The 21,240-nt window shown below is 42.2% G+C and overlaps 3 protein-coding genes across 4 annotated transcripts in view; 2 read left to right on the forward strand and 1 right to left on the reverse strand.

Annotated features, from left to right (window-relative positions):
- Positions 1–3,104: 3,104 nt before the first annotated feature.
- mutyh (mutY DNA glycosylase) lies at positions 3,105–9,671 on the forward strand. Its single transcript, XM_085399088.1, has 15 exons — positions 3,105–3,319; positions 3,711–3,841; positions 4,031–4,070; positions 4,146–4,219; positions 4,311–4,352; positions 4,441–4,512; positions 4,614–4,727; positions 4,819–4,916; positions 4,992–5,136; positions 5,239–5,326; positions 5,401–5,583; positions 7,634–7,779; positions 7,870–8,019; positions 9,087–9,137; positions 9,218–9,671. Exons 1-15 carry the CDS (start codon positions 3,214–3,216, stop codon positions 9,359–9,361), a joined length of 1,584 nt encoding a protein of 527 aa, XP_085255214.1. The 5' UTR covers positions 3,105–3,213; the 3' UTR covers positions 9,362–9,671.
- A 285-nt stretch (positions 9,672–9,956) lies between these two features.
- Positions 9,957–18,109, forward strand: elovl8b (ELOVL fatty acid elongase 8b). Of its 2 annotated transcripts, none has more exons than XM_085397793.1 (7): positions 9,957–10,297; positions 12,547–12,734; positions 15,243–15,323; positions 15,449–15,505; positions 17,165–17,279; positions 17,587–17,714; positions 17,809–18,109. In XM_085397793.1, exons 1-7 carry the CDS (start codon positions 10,240–10,242, stop codon positions 17,974–17,976), a joined length of 795 nt encoding a protein of 264 aa, XP_085253919.1. In that variant the 5' UTR covers positions 9,957–10,239; the 3' UTR covers positions 17,977–18,109. The 2 variants fall into 2 exon arrangements, with proteins under 2 accessions (XP_085253919.1, XP_085253920.1); XM_085397794.1 differs by having other exon boundaries at positions 17,165–17,259; positions 17,809–18,008.
- Positions 18,110–18,524: 415 nt separating this feature from the next.
- The window catches only part of glis1b (GLIS family zinc finger 1b), a 77,725-nt gene continuing 75,009 nt past the window's right edge, over positions 18,525–21,240 (reverse strand). The window contains exons 9-11 of the mRNA XM_085397792.1: positions 20,796–20,926; positions 19,818–19,973; positions 18,525–19,716 (exon numbers count right to left, since the gene is read on the reverse strand). Coding sequence (XP_085253918.1) covers positions 19,580–19,716; positions 19,818–19,973; positions 20,796–20,926 — 424 coding nt within the window. The 3' untranslated portion in view covers positions 18,525–19,579. The remainder of the gene's footprint in view (positions 19,717–19,817; positions 19,974–20,795; positions 20,927–21,240) is intronic.

The following is a 21,240-nucleotide window of genomic DNA, read 5'->3' on the forward strand; positions in this document are numbered from 1 at the left end:
CAGTTGAAATATGTTCAGGGGTGGAGCCTTATCATATGTGTTCACTTTGGTCAAGGTCAGAAAATGTATGACAAAATGAGAGGCAATAAGATTTTCATGGCGAGTCATCGAAATTCGCCGTGGCGCCACGGCCTCATGGTATTGTGAAAACTCAAAAGCTCCGCAATTTAACATGGCACAAGGGTGTAGTTGGCACTGACCAAATATGAAGGTTATGAAATCAAACCCCAAGGAGGAGTTCGTTAAAGTTCGAGGCATGGAAACGGTAAAATCAGAGCCAAAATGTCACCTTCAATCCAAAATGGCGGACTTCCTGTTGGGTTTAGGACATTGCCATAATAGACTTTTTTGTTCGACTCTGAACGTTATATAGGTGTGCCGACTTTCAAACATGTAGGTCATACCCATATTGGGGGCTCGCGTTTTTCATTTTTCTAGGTGGCGCTACTGAGCTAATTTTCCCTGGCCATGTCTGGGAACATTAAAATACGTAAATTTTCACCAGACCTGACGCGTGTGCAAAATTTCATGAGTTTTCGAGCATGTTTAGGCCCTCAAACGGCCAATTCATTTGCCGAAATAATAATAATAATAATAATAATAATAAACAGAGCAATTACAATAGGGCCTTCGCACTGTCAGTGCTCGGGCCCTAATAAACAGAGCAATTACAATAGGGCCTTCGCACTGTCAGTGCTCGGGCCCTAATAAACAGAGCAATTACAATAGGGCCTTCGCACTGTCAGTGCTCGGGCCCTAATAAAGGTCCACACTGCTCACAGACCCCGAGTCCCAGGAAGCGGGTCCGTGACAGCTACTCTATCAGATGACTCTAAGATATATGCTATAAGAAAGCAGCTGCAGTCTTTATACTTAAAATCAGGGGCAGCACAGAAGGATTTGAAAGAGAGGACATCTAAGTGTGTGTCTTCAGCATAAACGCGCTGTAATCTCAGTTTACTTTACATGGGCTTTTTTTCTTTTTATCAATACAGCTATAAAGTGTCACATAGTTATCATAACTCAAGTATTTGTGGTTAAGGGAAAAAAAGCAAATTTCCAATTTTCAACTACTTGCTAACAAATAATGTACTGACTTCTATTGATTAGTCAAGAAAAAAAAAGTTAATTTATATAAAACTATTCATACAAATCTTTACAATTTCATACTCTTCCACTAGGGGCAACATAGAGTTATACACAGGTAGAGAAAGTTTGTGAGGGAGACATCATACACATACATAAAATATCAGAAGAATGTCACTTTTGGGGACAGGGAAGGTTTTTGGATTAAAACATGTTTTAGAGCATGCTGAACATTATTAGAGGTATTAGAGGTAACATTATCAGCTATTTATTAATAAGTGACTTTTATGTATATATATGCCTGTATATATTGGGCTATTCTTAGTGTATTGTCTGTCCCTGTTAATATTTGTTTATAATGGAGCACTATAAAATAATTTCCCCTATGGATCAATAAAGTATTCTGATTCTGATTCTGAAATCTACTTGGGGACGGTGTTTTGGTCCCCAAAGGGAGAGGAGTACTCAATTGACTGGTGTGTGAGCTGATAGAAGGCCCCAATTTTCACACAAGTAAACTCTCTCACACACACACACACCAATTAAACACTTCACCAATTTCTAAGCATATTTTTAAAGTTGCTATCGACGTGGAATCCTCAACAGATTCTTTGTGTCCCTTCTATGAACTTTAGTTCTTTCCGTAGATCTTCAAGTAGATTCAGGTCAGGTGACTGCTGGGCCATTCGAGCAGTTTTATTTTCCTTCTCTGAAACCAAGTGTGAGTTTCTTTGGTTGTGTGTTTGTGGTTACTGTCTTGCTGAAACGTCCGCCCTCATTTCATCTTTATCATCCTTGTAGATGGCAGCAGATTTTTATCAAGAATGTCTCGGTGCATTTTTCCATTCATTCTTCCTTCAATAATATGAAGCGTGCCAGTAACGTATGCTGGAAAAAGCCACACACCATGACGTGAACTGTTGTTAAGGTGTTTTTGGAGACATATGCAGCGCCTTTTGACCTCCAAACATGGTGTGTATTACAGCATCCAAAGAGTTCAGTTTTAGTCTCATCTGACCAGACTATATCCTTCCAGTATTTCACAGGGTTGTCTAAATGTTTTTCAGCAAACCTTACACATGCTTAAGCAATGGAGTCGTATGTGGTGAGTGTGCATACAGGCCATGGTGGTTGACAGCACTACTTATAGTTTTCTTTGAAACAGTTGTACCTGCTTATTCCAGGTGTTTCTGTAGCACTTCATGAGTGGTCCTTGGCTCTCGGCAACTCTTTTGATTATTACCTGCTGCGTGTGTGTGTGTGTTTGCTGTTTGTGTGTGTTTGAGTCAAAGGGGGCATAACACTGTTCATTTGTTGTTTGTTATTTATTATTGCAACATCCTAGGATATGTGCTGTTTTTCAGTCTGCTCATTTTAGCTTTAATTGTCCTGTACCATCTACCTGAGGGTAACGGCTCAACCAGGTGGTGATCTTCTGTGTCGTGTTGATGACCTTCTGGAGTGCTGGACAGCTGGCAGCCCACACTGGTATGCAATATGTCAGTACAGATTCAACACAGTGTGTATAGAAGGACACCTGCAGCTCCTTGGGTAGGGCTGTGGTGATGCCATCTGGAAAGAATCGGATTTGCAGCTGCTTCATTTTTCAACATGAAAATGGTTCCAAACACAGCCAAAAGACACACAGTAGGGTTGTCTAAATCGTGGATTGGCTGCAGGTTCAGAGACTGTACTTTAATGTTATTGAAGCAATGTGGGATCATCTCGACACAGATCAGAAAGGGAGCCAATATCCAGAGAAGAGCTTTGCATTTCGCTCAAGCAACCTGGAAAACTATTCCTGAAGGCTACTTAAATAAATGACAAGGAGGCTGTTAAAGACTCTGTTTTTGACTTATATGCTGTATTTCCATGTATGTTTGCCTATTTTTCAATAAATCGTTCATTTTTTTTCTAGCAAAATATAAAGAAATGACTGGTCTTATTTTGACCCGCCCACCGGAGTTGACGTTAGCATACGTAACGGATTTCCTCACAGCTAATTGGATGAGCCGGGACCGTCGCTCCTTAACGTGGCGGGAGCCAGAAATGAATGCATGAAGCAAACGTGTCTGGTCCTGCTGTGCGGACAGAAACACAATCGGTTGCTTTATATTATTTCTGATTATGAGCAGGTTACGTTCAGCGATGCAGAAAGGCAAGCGAGCCGCAGTGGAGGTGGTAGAAAGCGCATTACCGAAGCGGAAGAAGTCAAAGACAGCAGTGAAACAAGGTAGCAACCATGCTGCTGTTACTTAATATCTGCGCGTCGTAGAGAGATCTACATTTCAGCTTTCATTGCATACTTGAAAGTAAACACATCGCTTTCCCTGATGCTAAAAATGATGCTAAACTGTTTAAGCAGTGCCAGAATGTTTTAGCAGCTTCAGAATTTACAGCAGTACAGATGCGTGCACAGCCAAACCGGGTCCTGCAGGCTCGTGTTGGGTAAAGTTTGATACTGCTGCAAGAAATGGCATGAATGTCTGATGGGACTTGTTTCAATCTAATAATCATATTTATTATAGTATACAATAGAAACGTTTAATAACGGCATAATAGGCAGATATGATTTCAGTGAGATTTCTTTAGTCTGAGTGAGAATTGTGTTTTTGGTCTTCCAGAGGAAACCACAGATGCTTCCTCACCATCTCCGCACCACACTTTCCCTGATCCTGCTGATGTCGTCCGCTTTCGCTCTCAACTCCTTAACTGGTACAACAAGGAGAAGAGAGAGCTGCCATGGAGGACTCTGGTAAAAAGAAACTATATTATACTACTTCGTTGTCATCATTAATATACATTAATGTAACATGTGATATAGAAATAAGTTTGGTTCAAAGTTAACGTTTCAGCCATGTCAGTGTTCTGGTGGTTTCTGTCGTATTTTTAGTTTTTTTTCTCAGAGGAAATTTGTAGCTTTGCCTTTCTTTACTTTCTACAGGCTATAACAGAGTCAGACATCAACATCAGGACATATGGAGGTGAGAAGAGTTGGATGCATTCTTGACAAATGTACACATCTTTAACTGCTGCTTAAAGTGATGTGCTTTTTTCAGTATGGGTTTCAGAAATAATGCTGCAGCAGACTCAGGTTGCCACAGTAAAAGACTATTACAACAAGTGGATGAAGGTGTGCATCGTGTAGCTTTCTTGTGCACTGGACTTCTTGTGACACTGATTTCACTGTGTGCAACTTAAAGCTTCTATTTATTATGCTGCAGAGGTGGCCCACAGTCCAGGAGCTTGCAGCTGCCACTCTAGAGGTGATGCCTTAAAGCAGCAAATGCACATACAATGATTTTAAAATGCTGATGTTTTTAATTTGGATGTACTGATTGTGTTGATTGGTAGGAGGTGAATCAGATGTGGGCAGGGCTGGGCTACTACTCCCGTGGAAGAAGGCTGCATGAAGGAGCGCAGAAGGTCTGATTGTGTTCTTCCCTTTATCTAACACTTCTAAACAGTCTGTCTGCAGAGAAGTCTCACACCTTCTGTGTTTGGGTGTTCATTATATGTTCCTTTAGGTGGTGTCAGAGCTAAAGGGACAGATGCCTCAGACGGTTGAGAGCCTGCTCAAACAGCTGCCTGGAGTGGGACGCTACACTGCTGCAGCTATAGGCTCTATTGCACAGGGGCTGGTGGGTCATTAGACATGGATATCTGCAGCAGAGCAAAGTCTTAGGTACTCTCTTATTAATCACTCATAGTGATGTGATCTCTCTTGTGTAGGTTACCGGAGCTGTGGACGGTAATGTCATTCGGGTGCTGTGTCGCCTGAGGGCGATTGGAGCTGACAGCACAAGTCCAGCAGTGACAGAGGCACTTTGGTGAGATTCACCTCCAAACCAAAATGATATATAAACGGAAAGCTTTTGAATGTTTTTATTTCTCTTGTGTTTAAGGGATCTGGTCAATTTGCTGGTGGATCCTGAGAGACCTGGAGACTTTAACCAGGCCATGATGGAGCTGGGAGCACGAGTCTGCACCCCTAAAGGGCCCCTGTGCAGTCAGTGCCCCGTGCAGTCTCACTGCCACTCTTATCACAAGGTTGGGATGATTTCAAATTGCAACTGGTACCGATAATGCTAACACAGATTAGAAAAGATTCTCTCCAGTTAATGGCATGAGGCATGTTGTGTGTCTGCACAGGTTCTTGTCAAACAAGAGCAAAACTCTAAGAAGCTTTTGGGGAAGCTGGGTACAAAGACTTCAGAGCTGCCTGACATAGAAGACTGCAGTAAGTCTCCTCCCCTTCAGACCTCTCAGATGTCTGTATAGTCCTGAAATTAAAGTATCTTTCTATATGTGAAGCGAACAGTGTAACATGTCCCCTGTGTCCCTCGGAGCCCTGGGATGATGAGCTGGGTGTTCAGAACTTCCCCAGAAAGCCGTCGAAGAAGCCCCCCCGGGTGGAGCGAACTCTTACCTGTGTGGTGAAGAGGCCTGGAGATGACGGGGAAGAAAGGTTCCTGCTCATACAGAGGCCAAGCAAAGGTTAGCACTGATTGCAACATCAGCTTGTGCTGGTCAAGCGTTGGATTCAGAATGTGCACAATTGTATCCTGATAACGAGACTGAATCAGACTGCTTGAATCACTGAGAAAACTGTTAGTGTTAGGAGCAGTGTTGGGACTAACGCGTTATTAAGTAACGCGTTACAGTAACTACGTTATTATTGTGGTAACGAGCACGGTAACTAGTTATTATGCCAAAATCAGGAACGCGTTACTCGTTACTGGGATTTAGATAGGGTCGTTACTCGTTACTTCGAGTGGTGGCTATCGTGGAGTTTCCACAGATTCAGTAACATTAGCAAGTGGTGGAGGCCAGCAGGTGGATGAAGGAAAAGAGACCCGAGGCGGCCGCCGGTCCAAGTGTGAACTGAACTTCAGGTAAGAAGTTATGACCTGCAGTCCATCTGGGTCAGATATGAACCAAGTTTAGGTGGAGTTTATTTTCATTATTCTGACTTTTTCCGTACTGCGTGCTAGCTAGCATGACGGAGTTTCTATACAGCTGGGTGGGTGCTATGTTACTGATGTTGAACTTTATTTTGTTCATAAGTTATTAGAGTTGCCAACCGTCCCGTCTGGTATTCAGAGAAAATATTACGCATTTCTTATTGAGGTGAAAAGGAACAGTTTGTCCCGTAATTCAGCTACAATGAAAAAGACACAAAGCTGGAGTTATTCTGTGTTTACGCTGCACAGCTGCCTCTTCTTCTCTCATTCTCCCCCCTCCCTCTCCTGTTTCTACTTCAATCATGAAACTGATCAATGATCAGCTGATCGGCTCTCTTGTTTGTTTATCGCTCACTTTGCGCCGAAAGAGGAAACCAGCAGATGTCGCGCTAAACAGCAGCAGCACGTTTAAGCTTGATCAGCTGTTGTTAGAATTTATTTAATATTAATTTCTAGTATCAGCTGATGTTTGCTGGAGCCACAGCTGTAAACCTGCTGGTCATGATGTCGGTTTGGATATGTGGTGAGAGGGAAACATGAAGATGAAACCAGGAGATGTCCTTACTGGATCATCAGAGCTGAACAGGTGATGGAGAAACAGGTTTACCTTTTAGGTGACATGGATGAGTTGAAGGGAAGTTATGAACTGTTTCTGAGAGACAAATAACCCCAGGATCCTTTTTTAGGTAGCTGACAGCTGGTAACTGTGCAGGGGCGGGTCTAGCAAAGTGTTGCCAGGGGGGCATGTAGGGCATTAACAGGGAAAGGGGGGCACAAAGAAATACTTTTCTTTCTTATTCTCATTTAAAATGTCTCGCTTTTAAAAAATAATTATCTGAATCTTACAACAAACGATTGATAGATTGATGCATATATACCATCAGAACAGTGCACATCACTGTCACAACTGTTTATTTTCACTCAAAGGCTTTATGATTTTTCCTATAACGGTGGGCCGCTCTCTAGTCAAAATGCCCGGGCCAATTTTCTGTCCCAGTCCAGCCCTGTATGCAGCTCATCTGCAGTCTGCTGTTACCTGCATCTTCTTATTCAGAAGGCAGAATTTCTGAGTTCTGAGTACAATCAAAGCACCACGACTGCAGTTTTTGTGTTGGATGTAAAAGGCGCACATGACTCTGTGACGTAGGCTAGAATCATGGCAGCAGTCAATGACGGTCCAGGCGTGGGATTTCTCTCGTGGAAATATGCACATTATCTTTTCCTTTCTATTGGTCGGTGGCACAGTGCACTGTGGCAAGTAAGCAAGCTAGAAGGCTGGCAAAGTTATGGAAGCAACACATTAACAAGAGAATTCTGAGTAAAACCAAAGTTACTTTCCCTAGTAACTAGTTACTTTGAAAGTAACGAGTAACTTGAAGTAACTGAGTTACTTTTGAGAGAAGTAACTAGTAATGTAACTAAGTTATTATTTTAAAGTAACTTACCCAACACTGGTTAGGAGTGATGCATTGGTCTGGATGCAGGCTATAATTTTGGTGGATGTCTCAGTCATTGTGCAGCTTGATTAAGACACACATAAGAAAAACGGTAAAAGTAAGTAAATCTGTCTGGGTGGGCTGCAGGTTTGTTGGCAGGCTTGTGGGAGTTTCCAAGTCTTCTGCTTGAGGTTGAAAACTCTGAGAAGAAACAGAAGGGGGCGCTCTGCGAGGAAATCAGCAGAATACTGGGAACGCATTTAACTGAAAACCTGTTCCAGTATGTGGGAGAGGTAAGCTGGATATTTAGACCCTCTGTCATCTGCCTTTAATAGGAAATAAGCTGTTTGTGTAACTCTGCTGCACTGGTTGGCTGTTTGCAGGTGGTCCACATCTTCTCCCACATCCACCAGACTTATGTGGTTTACAGTGTGTGTTTAAAGGAGAGGGACACACACACAGAGACTGAAAACACACAGTGGCTCACTAGATCTACTCTACAGGGAGCTGCTGTGTCCACAGGACTGAAAAAGGTTTGTGGTTGTTTTTTTATGCACTTGTCTGAGTGAATTCTGTCTGTGTAGCAATAAGAGTGCACTTGATTGTCACTTAGAGAAAGCATGCTATAACAACCTGCCTTTACCTTTCCAAATATATATTGGATATAGTGAAAACGGGGCTGCAGTGGCTCGTGCTGTCAAAGTTCATTTTCACTATGCAAACAGATTCAGATCATCACCTGCTGATCCTTAACATTGACCACAAACCTTTTCATAAAAGGCAAAAACAAAGTAGCTAAACAGAACCTAAGTCGCAGTGTGTAGCTTCCCTTAATACTGGCAACCCACACACTGAGGTACCGCTTGGTGGTACAAGAACAAAAGCTGCGGTTCGGTCACAACTTTCCGTGACTTCATTGATTACAAAACCCCAAACAAATAAGCAAGAACGCCCCCCCCCCCCCAAAAAAAAACAAGCAAAAAAAAAATACAAGAAATGAAGAGCCAAGCAGATAAATCTGAGTAGAACAGAGGGTGGGAGAAGAAGATTGTGTTGGTGTGTTTTCAATTTGCTGTGTGCTGGTACATGATGACACGAGCCACAGTTCAGGGGTTCCTCCTCTCTGCTCTGACAGTCTGACACTCGGGGATTAATTCACAAAGCACATCCTGTGATTATCCACAAAAATGCACTCTTCATTAAAAAGCTTTTATTGGCTCATCTCTGTGAAAAGCCTCAACATGAAAATCAGTTTGACACATGCGGCGTTCTTACTGCAGTTTTGAGCTCCATGGTTCAGTGCAGATGTTCAAAGGGGAAGTCAGACAAGTTTAAATCAGGTTTTTTTACTGGTGGAGTCAGATAAAGAACGTTTCCTGCTTTGTTCTGCTACTACACACAAATGTTTTGGGTCAAAGGCTGATCGAATAAAACTGAATGTAAAGCCATAAACAAATAGTCCCCCAGTAATGTCACAGAAAATACACATACATGTGTAAAATGTCGTCAAGATTGTCTCACGTTTCTGTAACGTATTTAAAAAAGCATCTAATTGTGCTTGTGTGGTCTGTGTGAAACATCAACATTAAATCTCCTGCAGATTGTGAAGCTTTATGATTCTGTGGACAGTCTGAAGGAAAAAAACACAAAGGTGAGCCTCGACATTTGTAAAACTGCTCAGATAATTTATTATGTAATCCTACCGTAACTGGTTGTCTCTGCTCGTCTTAGGATGGAAAAAGGCAAAAGGACTCGGGAATAATGGATAACAAGAAGCCGCAGAGCTCTAAAAAGAACAAACTCAGTGCAGCGAGCAGCGGCAGACAGCTCTCCCTCAGTTCCTTCTTCAAGACTGTGAAAGAGGAATGTTGTTAGTGTCCCTGAAAAGTGCCTTTCCACATGCATGTACCTAAATATCGCCATCACTGCGGTTTCCACTTTAAGCTATTAATATAGCAATCCATTTTTGATTAAAATTGTATTGTGTGATTTTTTTATATTTTTTTATTATTTTTTAACGACTGATTTCTGTCTCATTGTAAACCAACTGCAGGATTTTAAGTAATTTCATGTGAGCCGACGACGTGTTTTACACTTAGTATGTTTCATAATTGTCATGTTTGTTGCCACAATAAAGTTGTAACATGGGAAAGAAGTGTAAATAAAAGATAAGCTCTAGTCTTCACTTGAGCTGGTGACGTGTGAGTTGAATGTCCAACATCTGTAAGGCCAAATCAAGATAAAGATTGAAGTATCTTTTTACAATAATGACCATTTTACATTCTGAAGGATTCATTTGTATTGAAATGACCTCGTCTGACTGTCTGCATAAGGAAGGAGGTAAAAAAGTCTTTATCAGCCAAACCTTGTAGGGAAACAGCGCCCCTTAGTGGGCCGAATGAAACAGGAAGTGATCGAAATCACGGTTTCTACACATGGAAAAACTGGAGCGAAAGACGCTTTGTGTCACCGTGCAGTGTTTGGTTTGTTTGCCTGAGCTGCAGCCGATCCTGCGTTAGCGCGGCTGTTTCTGGCAAGGCTGGTTGCTCCAGTCTGTCTTCATTTTATCGCAGGGCTGCAGCTGCACTTGGCTCACATTTACTGAACTTTAAGCCCAGTCCAAAGGTTCCCCCACGCTGTCACTGAAGTTTACTGCGTCTGAGCATCAGCGGGCAAATTGCTGTCTTGAACTGCAGGACGTTTGAGGGGTTTTATTCTTCTTCTTTTTGTTTAAAGTCCTTGAAAGCTCTCAGATGGATTCCGCACGGCAAACTGTCCTGTCTGTACACCAGAGGATAGTCGACAATGGAGGTATGATGTTGATTATTTTCCCACATGTGTGTTACGCTTTTATTGCTTTTTCTTTTTGCATCCCTGTGTCTCGTGTGGTTGTTGGGCAGATTTTCAGTGTAAAAGGAAACCTTGTCTTAGTCTGTTGAATGAGTGGGAAGATGCAGATGTGCTCCAGAGCTCGGCTTCACAGTGACTGCTCTGTGGTTTTTGCCACATGACTGTCTGAATGAGCGTGACACTTTTTATCTTGTTATTGTCTTGTTACAATTATCTTTGTAATAGGCATAGAGGAGCAGCAGGCATCCAAGCTCACTCACCAAGAATGTTTATGGAGAAAACTAGTTGCTTAGCTGCTTGTTCATAAATGCTTGAAAACAGCACATGTACATGTACACTCACTGGTGCTCCTGTTCAACCTTATTTGTTAGAGAAATATTTAATCAGCCAATCACATGGCACATGACATTGTTATATTTGCCACACAACTGTATTTACATTTGATAGAGAATGGACCAAAAAAAAGAAGAAAGTATCCAGTGAGCAGCAGGTCTCTGGCTGAAAAATGCCTTGTTGGTGTCAAAGGTCAGAGGATAGGAAGGCAACTGTAACTCAAAAACAAAAAATAAAAATCCCTTGGAGCAGATGGGCGCCACGCCTGTCAGCTAAGAACGGGAAACTGAAGTTACAGTTTGCACGCTGAACAACAGAAGACTGGAAAAATGCTGCCTGTACTGATGAATCTGAAACATGCATGAATACCATGGATCCATCCGTCCTTGTATCAACAGTTCATACTGTTGAAGGTGGTGTAATGGTGTGTGGGGGTCAGTGTTGGTCAAGTTACTTGAAAAAAGTAATTAGTAACTAATTACTGATTACTCCCCAAAAAAGTAATCCTGTTACTTTACTGATTACTTATTTTCAAAAGTAATTAATTACTTAGGTTGTAAATCGTGTTTTTAAAAAGTAACTGAGTAGGTGATAAAGCGATAGATCTTTCAGCCCAATTCTACTTTTTCTACATAATCCATCATACAAAATGGAATCAAATGGAAAAGTCTCTTTTTAAAACTTGTTTTATTAGTTTTAATCTTTTAACTTTATGCATCAAGCAAACATTTAATTATCTGCAACATTCTCTGACTGGAAGAAATTAGTTTAACATTTAAACCTATTTTCTGCACATTCCAGCACATAAAATAAAATATTTTTTGTGTTTACACTCACTCTTTCAAATAGATGCAAGTAAAACACAGCAGAAAATAAATAAAGTCAAAGACTCAGCGGTCCTGTTGCTCTATTTTCACCTGTAAAGCAGGAGTGGGGTAGGCGGAGGTTTACCCTGGTGTAGGTGTGCCGCGGTCAGTGGAAGAATCCGCGAGTTTCTCTGTGAGTTTCCCATCACGTCGTAGCTACTGGGTGCTTGTTTGGAAGTTTAGGGGTTTTTTTCGCTGTAAAAAGAAGTTTTCTTCCCACGCACAGCGGACACTAATGTTTTTGTCACTTTTTATGGAATCAAACTCAAAGTAAGGTCAGTACTTCCACGCTTTAAACGCTGCACGCTCATACTCTCTCTGCACTCCATATATGATCCACTGTTGATCTGCACACAGCTGTTGTCACGAACGTCGCACTCTCATACGTCACTGTCATGAGACGTTCTTGCAAAGAAATCACGGTTTTAGTAACGCAGTAACGCAGCGTTCCTACGGGAAAGTAAGGGTAATCTAATTACCGTTTTTGCGATAGTAATCCCTTACTTTACCCGTTACTTTAAAAAGTAATCAGCTTACATGCCCATCTCTGGTGGGGGTATTTTCATGGTCCCTTAGTACCAAGTGATCATTGTTTAAACAGGTCGCTGTGCTCAAAGGGCCTTCACAGTCACCAGATGTCACGAGAGCACCTTTGTGGTGGGTTGGGAGAATGCAAGCGGCTGTGTGATGCTGTCATGTCAACATGGACCAAAATCTCTGAAGAAGGTTTGCAGCACCTTGTTGAAATCTGTGTTATGAAGAATTGAGGCAAAAGGTGGCCCAGCACTGTACCTAATCAAGTGGCCGGGGAGTGCATATTAACTAAGTTACAGCAAGGTTCACTTTTTTGCATTTCCTGAGCAGCCTTGAGACAAAAACCACATCTCAGGAATCATTGGTGAGAAATTCGTAAGATCACAGCAGCTCCAATCATTATTTTACTTTGGATCTTTCCTTTAACACATTTGTTCATTTTTAAATTAAACCTAACCTGCAATTCCTGCTGTCCAGACAAGAGAACGGACCCCTGGCTGTTGGTCTACTCCCCAGTCCCGGTGACGCTCATCTTCCTGCTTTATCTGTTTGTAATCTGGGCCGGCCCTCGTCTGATGAAGCACAGGGAACCCTTTGAGCTCAAAGTGGTCCTCATTGTTTACAACTTCGCCATGGTTGGCCTGTCTGTGTATATGTGCCATGAGGTGTGTTTAAGCTGCTTCTTTGTTCTGTTATAACAGGGAAACTAATTAACCAACCAGCTTATGAGCAAAGCAATGATGTGTTTGAACAGTGGCACAATGTCTCTGTACTTGCATCTGTGCACCAACCTAATGAATTCAAATATAGAGTTCAGCTGTGATTGAAGAGAAGATTTATAGATTCAGTTCAAAGGGTACTGAGACCCGTGTCCAATCTGTGCTTTGCAGGTTGGGTTCAGGTCAGGAAGAGATTATAGCGCTATAGGCATCAGACTACTACATGCTCTTTTTATCAGCAGTAACATCATCAATAAACACCAGTGAACCAGTTTAACTCGCGGTCGTACATGTTTTTGTCACAACATCCCCTCCAACATGTTTGGCTGATAATGTGGTGTGTTTTGGATCTTGAATCCTTCTTTTCTTCCTCTCTTTCTGCTAAACGTTCGTCTTAGTTTTGTCTGTCCAACGAATCTTGTTCCAGAACTAGTCCGTCTAGATGTTTGTAGCAAAGCCTCATCTGTCTTTACTATTGTTGGGTTCAATTTAATTCAATTCAATTCAATTCAATTTTATTTATATAGCGCCAAATCACAACAAAAGTCGCCTCAAGGCGCTTCATAGATACAGAGAAAAACCCAACAATCATATGACCCCCTATGAGCAGCACTTTGGCGACAGTGGGAAGGAAAAACTCCCTTTTAACAGGAAGAAACCTCCAGCAGAACCAGGCTCAGGGAGGGGCGAGGCCATCTGCTGTGACCGGTTGGGGTGAGAGAAGGAAGACAGGATAAAGACATGCTGTGGAAGAGAGACAGAGGTTAATAACAGATATGATTCAATGCAGAGAGGTCTGTTAACACATAGTGAGTGAGAAAGGTGACTGGAAAGGAAAAACTCAATGCATCATGGGAATCCCAGGCAGCCTACGTCTATTGCAGCATAACTAAGGGAGGATTCAGGGTCACCTGGTCCAGCCCTAACTATATGCTTTAGCAAAAAGGAAAGTTTGAAGCCTAATCTTGAAAGTAGAGATAGTGTCTGTCTCCTGAATCCAAACTGGAAGCTGGTTCCACAGAAGAGGGGCCTGAAAACTGAAGGCTCTGCCTCCCATTCTACTTTTAAATACTCTAGGAACAACAAGTAGGCCTGCAGAGCGAGAGCGAAGTGCTCTAATAGGGTGATATGGTACTACAAGGTCATTAAGATAAGATGGGGCCTGATTATTTAAGACCTTGTATGTGAGGAGCAGGATTTTGAATTCAATTCTGGATTTAACAGGAAGCCAAAACAGGAGAAATCTGCTCTCTTTCTAGTCCCTGTCAGGACTCTTGCTGCAGCATTTTGGATCAGCTGAAGGCTTTTCAGGGAGTTTTTAGGACATCCTGATAATAATGAATCGCAGTCGTCCAGCCTGGAAGTAATAAACGCATGGTTCACGAGAAAGACGCTGTAATTTTAAGATTAGACTCAAAACGTTACTTTTTGATGAAGCTTGTAGTTGGGGTTAGATCAGGTGACCCTGAACGATCCTCACTCACGCTGCTGTTGTCTCAGACGGCTGCAGTACTTCATGTGATGCACTGAGCGCTTCTTCACCACTCCCCTCTTTTCTCTGCCCACGTGTCTTTACACGACTGCAGCGTGTCATTCAGTTTTTGTCCTCTCTTCCTTGGTCTGTGTTTGTACTGTCTCCACATGCGCTGCCCCACCCTGAGCCTGCTTTAGGCTTCTTCCTGTTAAAGGGAGGTTTTTTTTTAGGTTTTTTTGTTTTTTGTTCTGTGCTTACTCAGCGGGTGTCACTTGATTGTTGGGTTTTACCTTAAAAACAGTGATCACATCATATTAGAACAAACAATGACAAGAAGAGTGGACACAGAGGAGAATATAGATAACAATAACGGAAACACATCAATACAGTAATACAGTATTCGATATGAGCCAGTATCACAGAGAGCAGGAATGTAGTCGCTGCTGTCTGTTAATGATGTGCGGATATGTCTACAGTTCTGTATATTAACATTTACAGTTTTCACTACTTTTTAAACGTGTTTTTAAAGGATAATTTCGAGTCTAGTAGCACTCCCAAATTCATAAATTCCTCAACATGAATTAGTTCTTGTTATTCGGGTATTGTCATTTTCATATTGGTCATAAAAAATGAGGATGTGAGCCAAACGTCGTCGGCTATCGGACTACTTAAAAAACAGAGGAACATGTTTAAAAAAATCTATTTGTTCTTCTTGAAGTGCTACTGCAATATCCTCATTAACCTCTTTAACTACAGCTGGAAATCTTAGTGTCAATAACCTCAATTTTCTAATCCTTGAAAATCCATTGTGGTGGTGAACAGATGCAAACTTTCCAAATACTTTGATAAACCTGACTGCATGACCCAAAGCACACATGTTAAAATACTTCTGTACAGTATTTAATTTATTAATAACTGTGTTTTAGAAAGTCTCGTTTCATGAGATATGTGAAGATGAATAACTGCCTGATTATTTTCAGTTCCTTGTTACATCCTGGCTCCTTAACTACAGCTTGCTGTGTCAGCCTGTAGATTACAGCACCAGTCCGCTGGCAATGAGGGTAAGAAAGTTATGCATTGAGTATATTTTGTGGTTTGTTTGTTGTGTGTGTGTCTGTTGAGAAGTTTGATGCATATCATACATACCTGACAAACAGTTTATACAGAAGTTACACTTTTTCCCCAGATGGCCAGAGTGTGCTGGTGGTTTTTCTTCTCTAAGGTCATAGAGCTCAGTGACACGGTATGTATCTACACAGCCCAACCTAAGCTGATGCACTCTTTCCTGATCCTGTGTCACAGCAGCATCGCCTCCGTACCAACTTCTAAACCTTCCCTTTAAATGTTGCTTGTATCTCCTGATTGTTTTCCATCCACTCCACCCTGCTCTTCTCCACCTCTTCACCTTTTCTTCATCCTCCATCACCTTTTCTGCTCTATCAGCCTGTCCATTGCCACTGGAAGCGGGAAAAGCTCAGAGTGTAACTGAACCTTCATCTTAAACCCATCTGTCACTCTCAGGATCAATGCTGAGACCCTCTTTGGAGGGTCCGCCACATTAGGTGCTGTTCAAAAACAACGAGATTAAAAAATGTTGTAAATGTTTGTTGGCCCGTAGACATTTTCAAAGAATAGAACAGCAGGTGGGGATGCAGTCGAGCAGACAATCGTTGCCGTTGCTGTAAGGCTAAAGCAGAGCGTGGGGTTCAAGTCCACACTGTCACCATTTTTTTAAAGACTAGCAAGTGGGAGCATAGAGAAATTTTTTGCATATGCGATGGATTGATCTTAACATAAGCTCCAGGAATATATCATTCCACGTTGCTACTGGTGCTGACTGTAAGTTTTTGTTTCTGGCAGAGAAAGGTGAGGATGTTCCAAAGCTTAAAACGATTAACATTGTGCTCTTCATCACATACGTCTCTGCTACTCTCAGTGTCCTCATGCAGTACAGCTCTTCTTTTGCGACAGTCTTGTATGCACCTAATACCCCAAAGGCACAGTCGTAGTCTTAGGAATTTCCTTCTCTTTTTTCCAGTAATCATACAATGTCTCACTTTCCAAGTAAACCTCGCAGCTCCTCTTACACGTGTCCATTCTATCTGGACCAACCGGCTTTGTGTTTTCTTTCAATACTCACTGCTGCCCTGACTCTATGATTTAACTTTCTCTCATTTGCTCTTATTTTCTTTATTCTTCATCCCTGAAAATTACTCCTTTTGATTTTACCCATCTGTCACCTCTCAGTATGTTTCAGTATTTATGCTTCCTGTTCAGTTCCTTTCCTTCTAGCCCTTAGTACAGGCACTTTTCTCCTTCCTTATGCTGTGGTGTCTGTGTCTGCTAAAGCTGCGAAGAAGAAAAAATACTTTTGTCTGGTGCTTTATTCAAGGAATAGATCACCATAGCAACTAGCACCTCATGTTTGATATGTCATATCTTTTCTTTCCTCACATATGATGTAGCTACAGATGGGGATCATTCACGTTAGGCGACTGCATAAACTTCAATTCAATTCAATTTTATTTATATAGCGCCAAATCGCAACAAAAGTCGCCTCAAGGTGCTTCATAGATACAGAGAAAAACCCAACAATCATATGACCCCCTATGAGCAGCACTTTGGCGACAGTGGGAAGGAAAAACTCCCTTTTAACAGGAAGAAACCTCCGGCAGAACCAGGCTCAGGGAGGGGCGGGGCCATCTGCTGTGACCGGTTGGGGTGAGAGAAGGAAGACAGGATAAAGACATGCTGTGGAAGAGAGACAGAGGTTAATAACAGATATGATTCAGTGCAGAGAGGTCTGTTAATACATAGTGAGTGAGAAAGGTGACTGGTGACTGCATTGCATATACATTGCTAGCTGCTAGCTGTAGCTCTTTGCTCATTTCTCTGTGTACAGCTCCTGATCATCCTGCGGAAGAAGAACAATCAGCTGACGTTCCTTCATGTTTACCATCACAGTACGATGATCTTCAACTGGTGGTCGGGAGTAAAGTATGTGGCAGGTGGACAGTGTGAGTATTCTCATACTGAAATATTTTGTCCTCAGATTTGTGACCTCATTCCCCCAAACAACCATAAAGTCCACTAAGAGTAAAATTAGCTCCACTGCTTTAACTAGCTTCTCCCTTTAGGGGTCGCCACAGTGGCTCATCTACCTCCACCTCCCCGATCTCTGGCATCCTTCTCTGTCACACTAGTCCTCTTAGTGGTCTTCCTCGTTCCCGCTTGCCTAACAGCTCCATCTCCATAATCCTTTTTCAAATATATATTTAAACCAGCTTTTCTGTGTGGAAAACCTTTTTCTGTTGTTTCCTGCAGCGTTCTTCGTCGGCCTGATCAACACCTTTGTCCACGTTATAATGTACTCTTACTATGGCCTGGCTGCACTCGGCCCTCACATGCAGAAATACCTGTGGTGGAAACGGTACCTGACATCTCTGCAGCTGGTGAGCGTCTCCAGCTCTGTAGTGAGATATTCAAAAATGTGCGCACCAGCATGTTCGAATCATTAAGCCGATCTGAACTGTGTCGCCTCTCCAGGTGCAGTTTGTCCTGATCGTTGTGCACACAGCGTACAACCTGTTCGCAGATTGCAACTACCCTGATGCCATGAATGCTGTGGTGGTTGGTTACTGCATCACCCTCATCATCCTCTTCAGTAACTTTTATTATCAGAGCTACCTCAGGAAGACGAAGAAGCAGAAATGAGACGCCGTGATGAGGCAACACACAGCTGAAACACAACGGTTTAAAAAAAAAAAAAAAAATACAGACACTATATATATATATATATATATATATATATATATATATATATATATATATATATATATATATATATATATATAGGCATTATACATGATGTACATTAAAGGTTTATTTTTTGAAAAAATAAATCTGCAGTACTTCGCAGCGACCACTGGAGGGCGCAACAAGTCCACAGTGTGAAAGTTTTTCTCAGGGTGCTCAACACACAACTAGCTCTGGGGACTGACATTGCACAATATTTCGGGCTATAAATGCATTGGTGTGTTGCATTTGTTACGTAGTTGTCTTTATAAAAACAAACAATATAATAAACACAGAACAAATGTGAGCACCTGAAGAATCTGTCATTTATATTGTTTTTTAAAAAAGAGACACTGCGTGATGATTCAGTTATTTATTTCTTAAACTGAGGAATGACAAACATTCAAATGATTGCTGTAAACAAACTGTACATTTTATACATATAATAATAATTATAATAAAGTAGGATGGTTTCTCTGCCCAAACCCTCCTCCCGAGATAAATCCAAAAGCCAAAAAAAACAAAAAACTACTTAACAAGAGAAATGCAAACTTTTTTTCCCCACTGATAAAACTTCACTGCAAAACGTTATATTCTCCTCTACACGTCAGTGTGGAGCAGACGTGTAGATTACCGAGAAAAAAAACAAAGAGGAGGAGAGGAGAGGTTTGTGGTGTTAAAATGAGATGATGTATGTAGAAGCTCGAGCTGATTGTACTGTCTGTGTGCAGGTTTTAATGTCAATGTCATTTAATAACATTTAATTCAATTCAGTTTTATTTATATAGCGCCAACAGCTGTTGCCTCGAGGCGCATTACAGACTAAAACCTGCACCATCAACAACATCATTTATTTGCCGATCGTGCCCAGCAGTTTGCAGCCTGGTAACTTGGACCTTTATCCCAACAGGATTTTTGTTTTTCAGTCTGAATGCCAATTAGCATTAGCATGAATTAGAACGAATTTAAAGACTGCAGGAAGTTTCCATAATAGAAATAGAAATATCTGACTGTTTTCATGATGGGGTGCCCCATTATCAGACTATTCAAACACTGGTGTCCTTTTTTCAAACCTTTTTGTAGTCTCGTGCTTATTTTAGTGTTATTACTTGTACATTGGCCTTTGAAGTTATTCATGTTGTACAAAAGAAGTCAGTATTTGTTTGCTTGAACTGATCAAAGCAGATGCAGCTGAGTAGGCGCAATCATAAGAAGACAGTTTAATGTTTTAAGGAGTCATGAGGGAAAAAAAAGGTTGGGAAACACTACCATTGTTTTTGCCACTGAAGCCATTTCCATTCAGTGTCACAGTTGCATTTACATTATATTTAGCCTTATTTTTTCCACTTTATTGGTTTCTATCTTGCACTTAAGTCAGAATAACCCACTTACAATGTGATCTTTGTTCTGTTTTTGGAAAAATGAAACCAGAACTGAAGAAAAAAAAGATCTAAGCGTGTGAGGATGCATGAGGAAGGACCGCGGAGTAGTGTGGTGAAGCCTGTCTTGCTCCGGTGTTCCTTTATGTCTCTGTGTAGATGGAGGACATGTGGCTCAAGCTACGGTCAAAGCTGCCCACCTGGAAGAAAATGCTATCCTCTGGGCTGGATAAGAACTGGCAACCGCCGCCTCCCTGCAGCTCCTGGGTCAAGCTGAAGCCTGGAACAGATGCAGGGAAGAACAGTTTGTTTAATATGCTGATTAAATGGTGATACTTGCAGCTCAGCCTGTACACAGGCTAAGAGGACAATCATCCTCACCCGCAGAGCTGGTGTTGCTCGTCGACATGTGGAAGCCATTGGGCTGATGTGAAGTGTAGGTGTGAGAATCTCCCGGGACGTGGACGCCACCGACTGTCTGCTCCATCCTGTAGGAGTCTCCGAAATGGAAGCAGCTCTGGAAGCTGCCTTGGTATTCTAAGAAATGTTGGAGAATCATAGAGGGAGAGAGAAAAATAGAAGCTGGACTTCATCAGTTGCCATTACAGAGGGACTGTTTCCACTGTCACTAAGCGCCCGGTCCATCCGGCTGAAACGTAATATGGTTAAGTTATGACAATGCTATATTTGTGTTTGTGCTAACACTGCCAGGCTACACGGTATGTAGCATTTGTCCCCATCGTCTGAGTTTGTGATCCAGATCAACCGCAGGAGTCATGATAATGGGAAAGCAGCCCTTCCTGGAGCGCATTTACGCAACTGGCTGACCACAGCGTGGTTTGAGAGACGTCCATGTGTAGATCTTTACAGTGAAAACAGTGTTTAAGGCACTGGGAAAAATGCTCGGGAGTGACAGCTGAACCTGCCATGTTAGGACGCTGAGAGACGGCCGAATACACGAGCCAGCATTTTGTTGGCTAATTCAGCACGAGGAAAAGGCTTCCGGCATGTGGTTTTCCCCACTCTGTCTCTACGACTCGAATCTCTCGGGGTCCTAAAAACGGTCCGACAGAGCTGCGGGGCTGTATCGGCGCGCTAAGAGACAACTTCCTCTCTCTTTTATGTGGCAGTGAGTGCTGCAGCTTTTGGAAGAGGAGCTGAGTTGGGTTCAGATTGTAATTATCTTCAGGTGATCTGTTCCTATCGTAGGAAATCATAGAGTTACTGAATCACCTGCCACAGGAACCATTTTAGGATATTAAATTGAAACATGCAGGAAGTGATTCAAATTCAAGCCAAAACAGATTTCCTGAAAGAAGTTAAGCTGCATTCTGCATTGAGTGTCGGGGTTAGCCTTACCGTCGCTGGCAGGCTGATGCTGGTGATAGTGAGGGTAAAGCTTGTGGTGAGGGTGGACATGCTGTTTCTCCAGTGGAGGAGGCGATGTCCCCGCTGTCTTCATCCCAGGAGACAGGAGGGAACCCGACACCCTGAAGCAGACACGGAGAAACTAGGAATAAAAAGCTCTCAATTTAAAGTCATTCCTTTCTTGACAGCCTCAGTAGTTTCTCAATAAAATGCTTCATGCACTGTGACGTCCCAATCAAAGCCGGAGCTGCATGCCGGCCTGCTAACCACATGATCCAACAAACCCAGCGGAGCAGTCAGTGATCCTGCACACACATAGAAGAAGAAACAGTCCAGGCATGTGGAAACTTGGGCTCCCCACACGTAATCTTCCTCCTACCGCATATTATGATCTTAAGTCAACAAACAGCAGAGTGTGCGTTGAAGCGAACACACA

Source organism: Rhamphochromis longiceps, linkage group LG23, assembly GCF_057381845.1.
Source record: "Rhamphochromis longiceps isolate RC_006_pf linkage group LG23, R_longiceps_female_GT1.1, whole genome shotgun sequence".
In the NCBI taxonomy this organism is placed as follows: Eukaryota; Metazoa; Chordata; class Actinopteri; order Cichliformes; family Cichlidae; genus Rhamphochromis; species Rhamphochromis longiceps.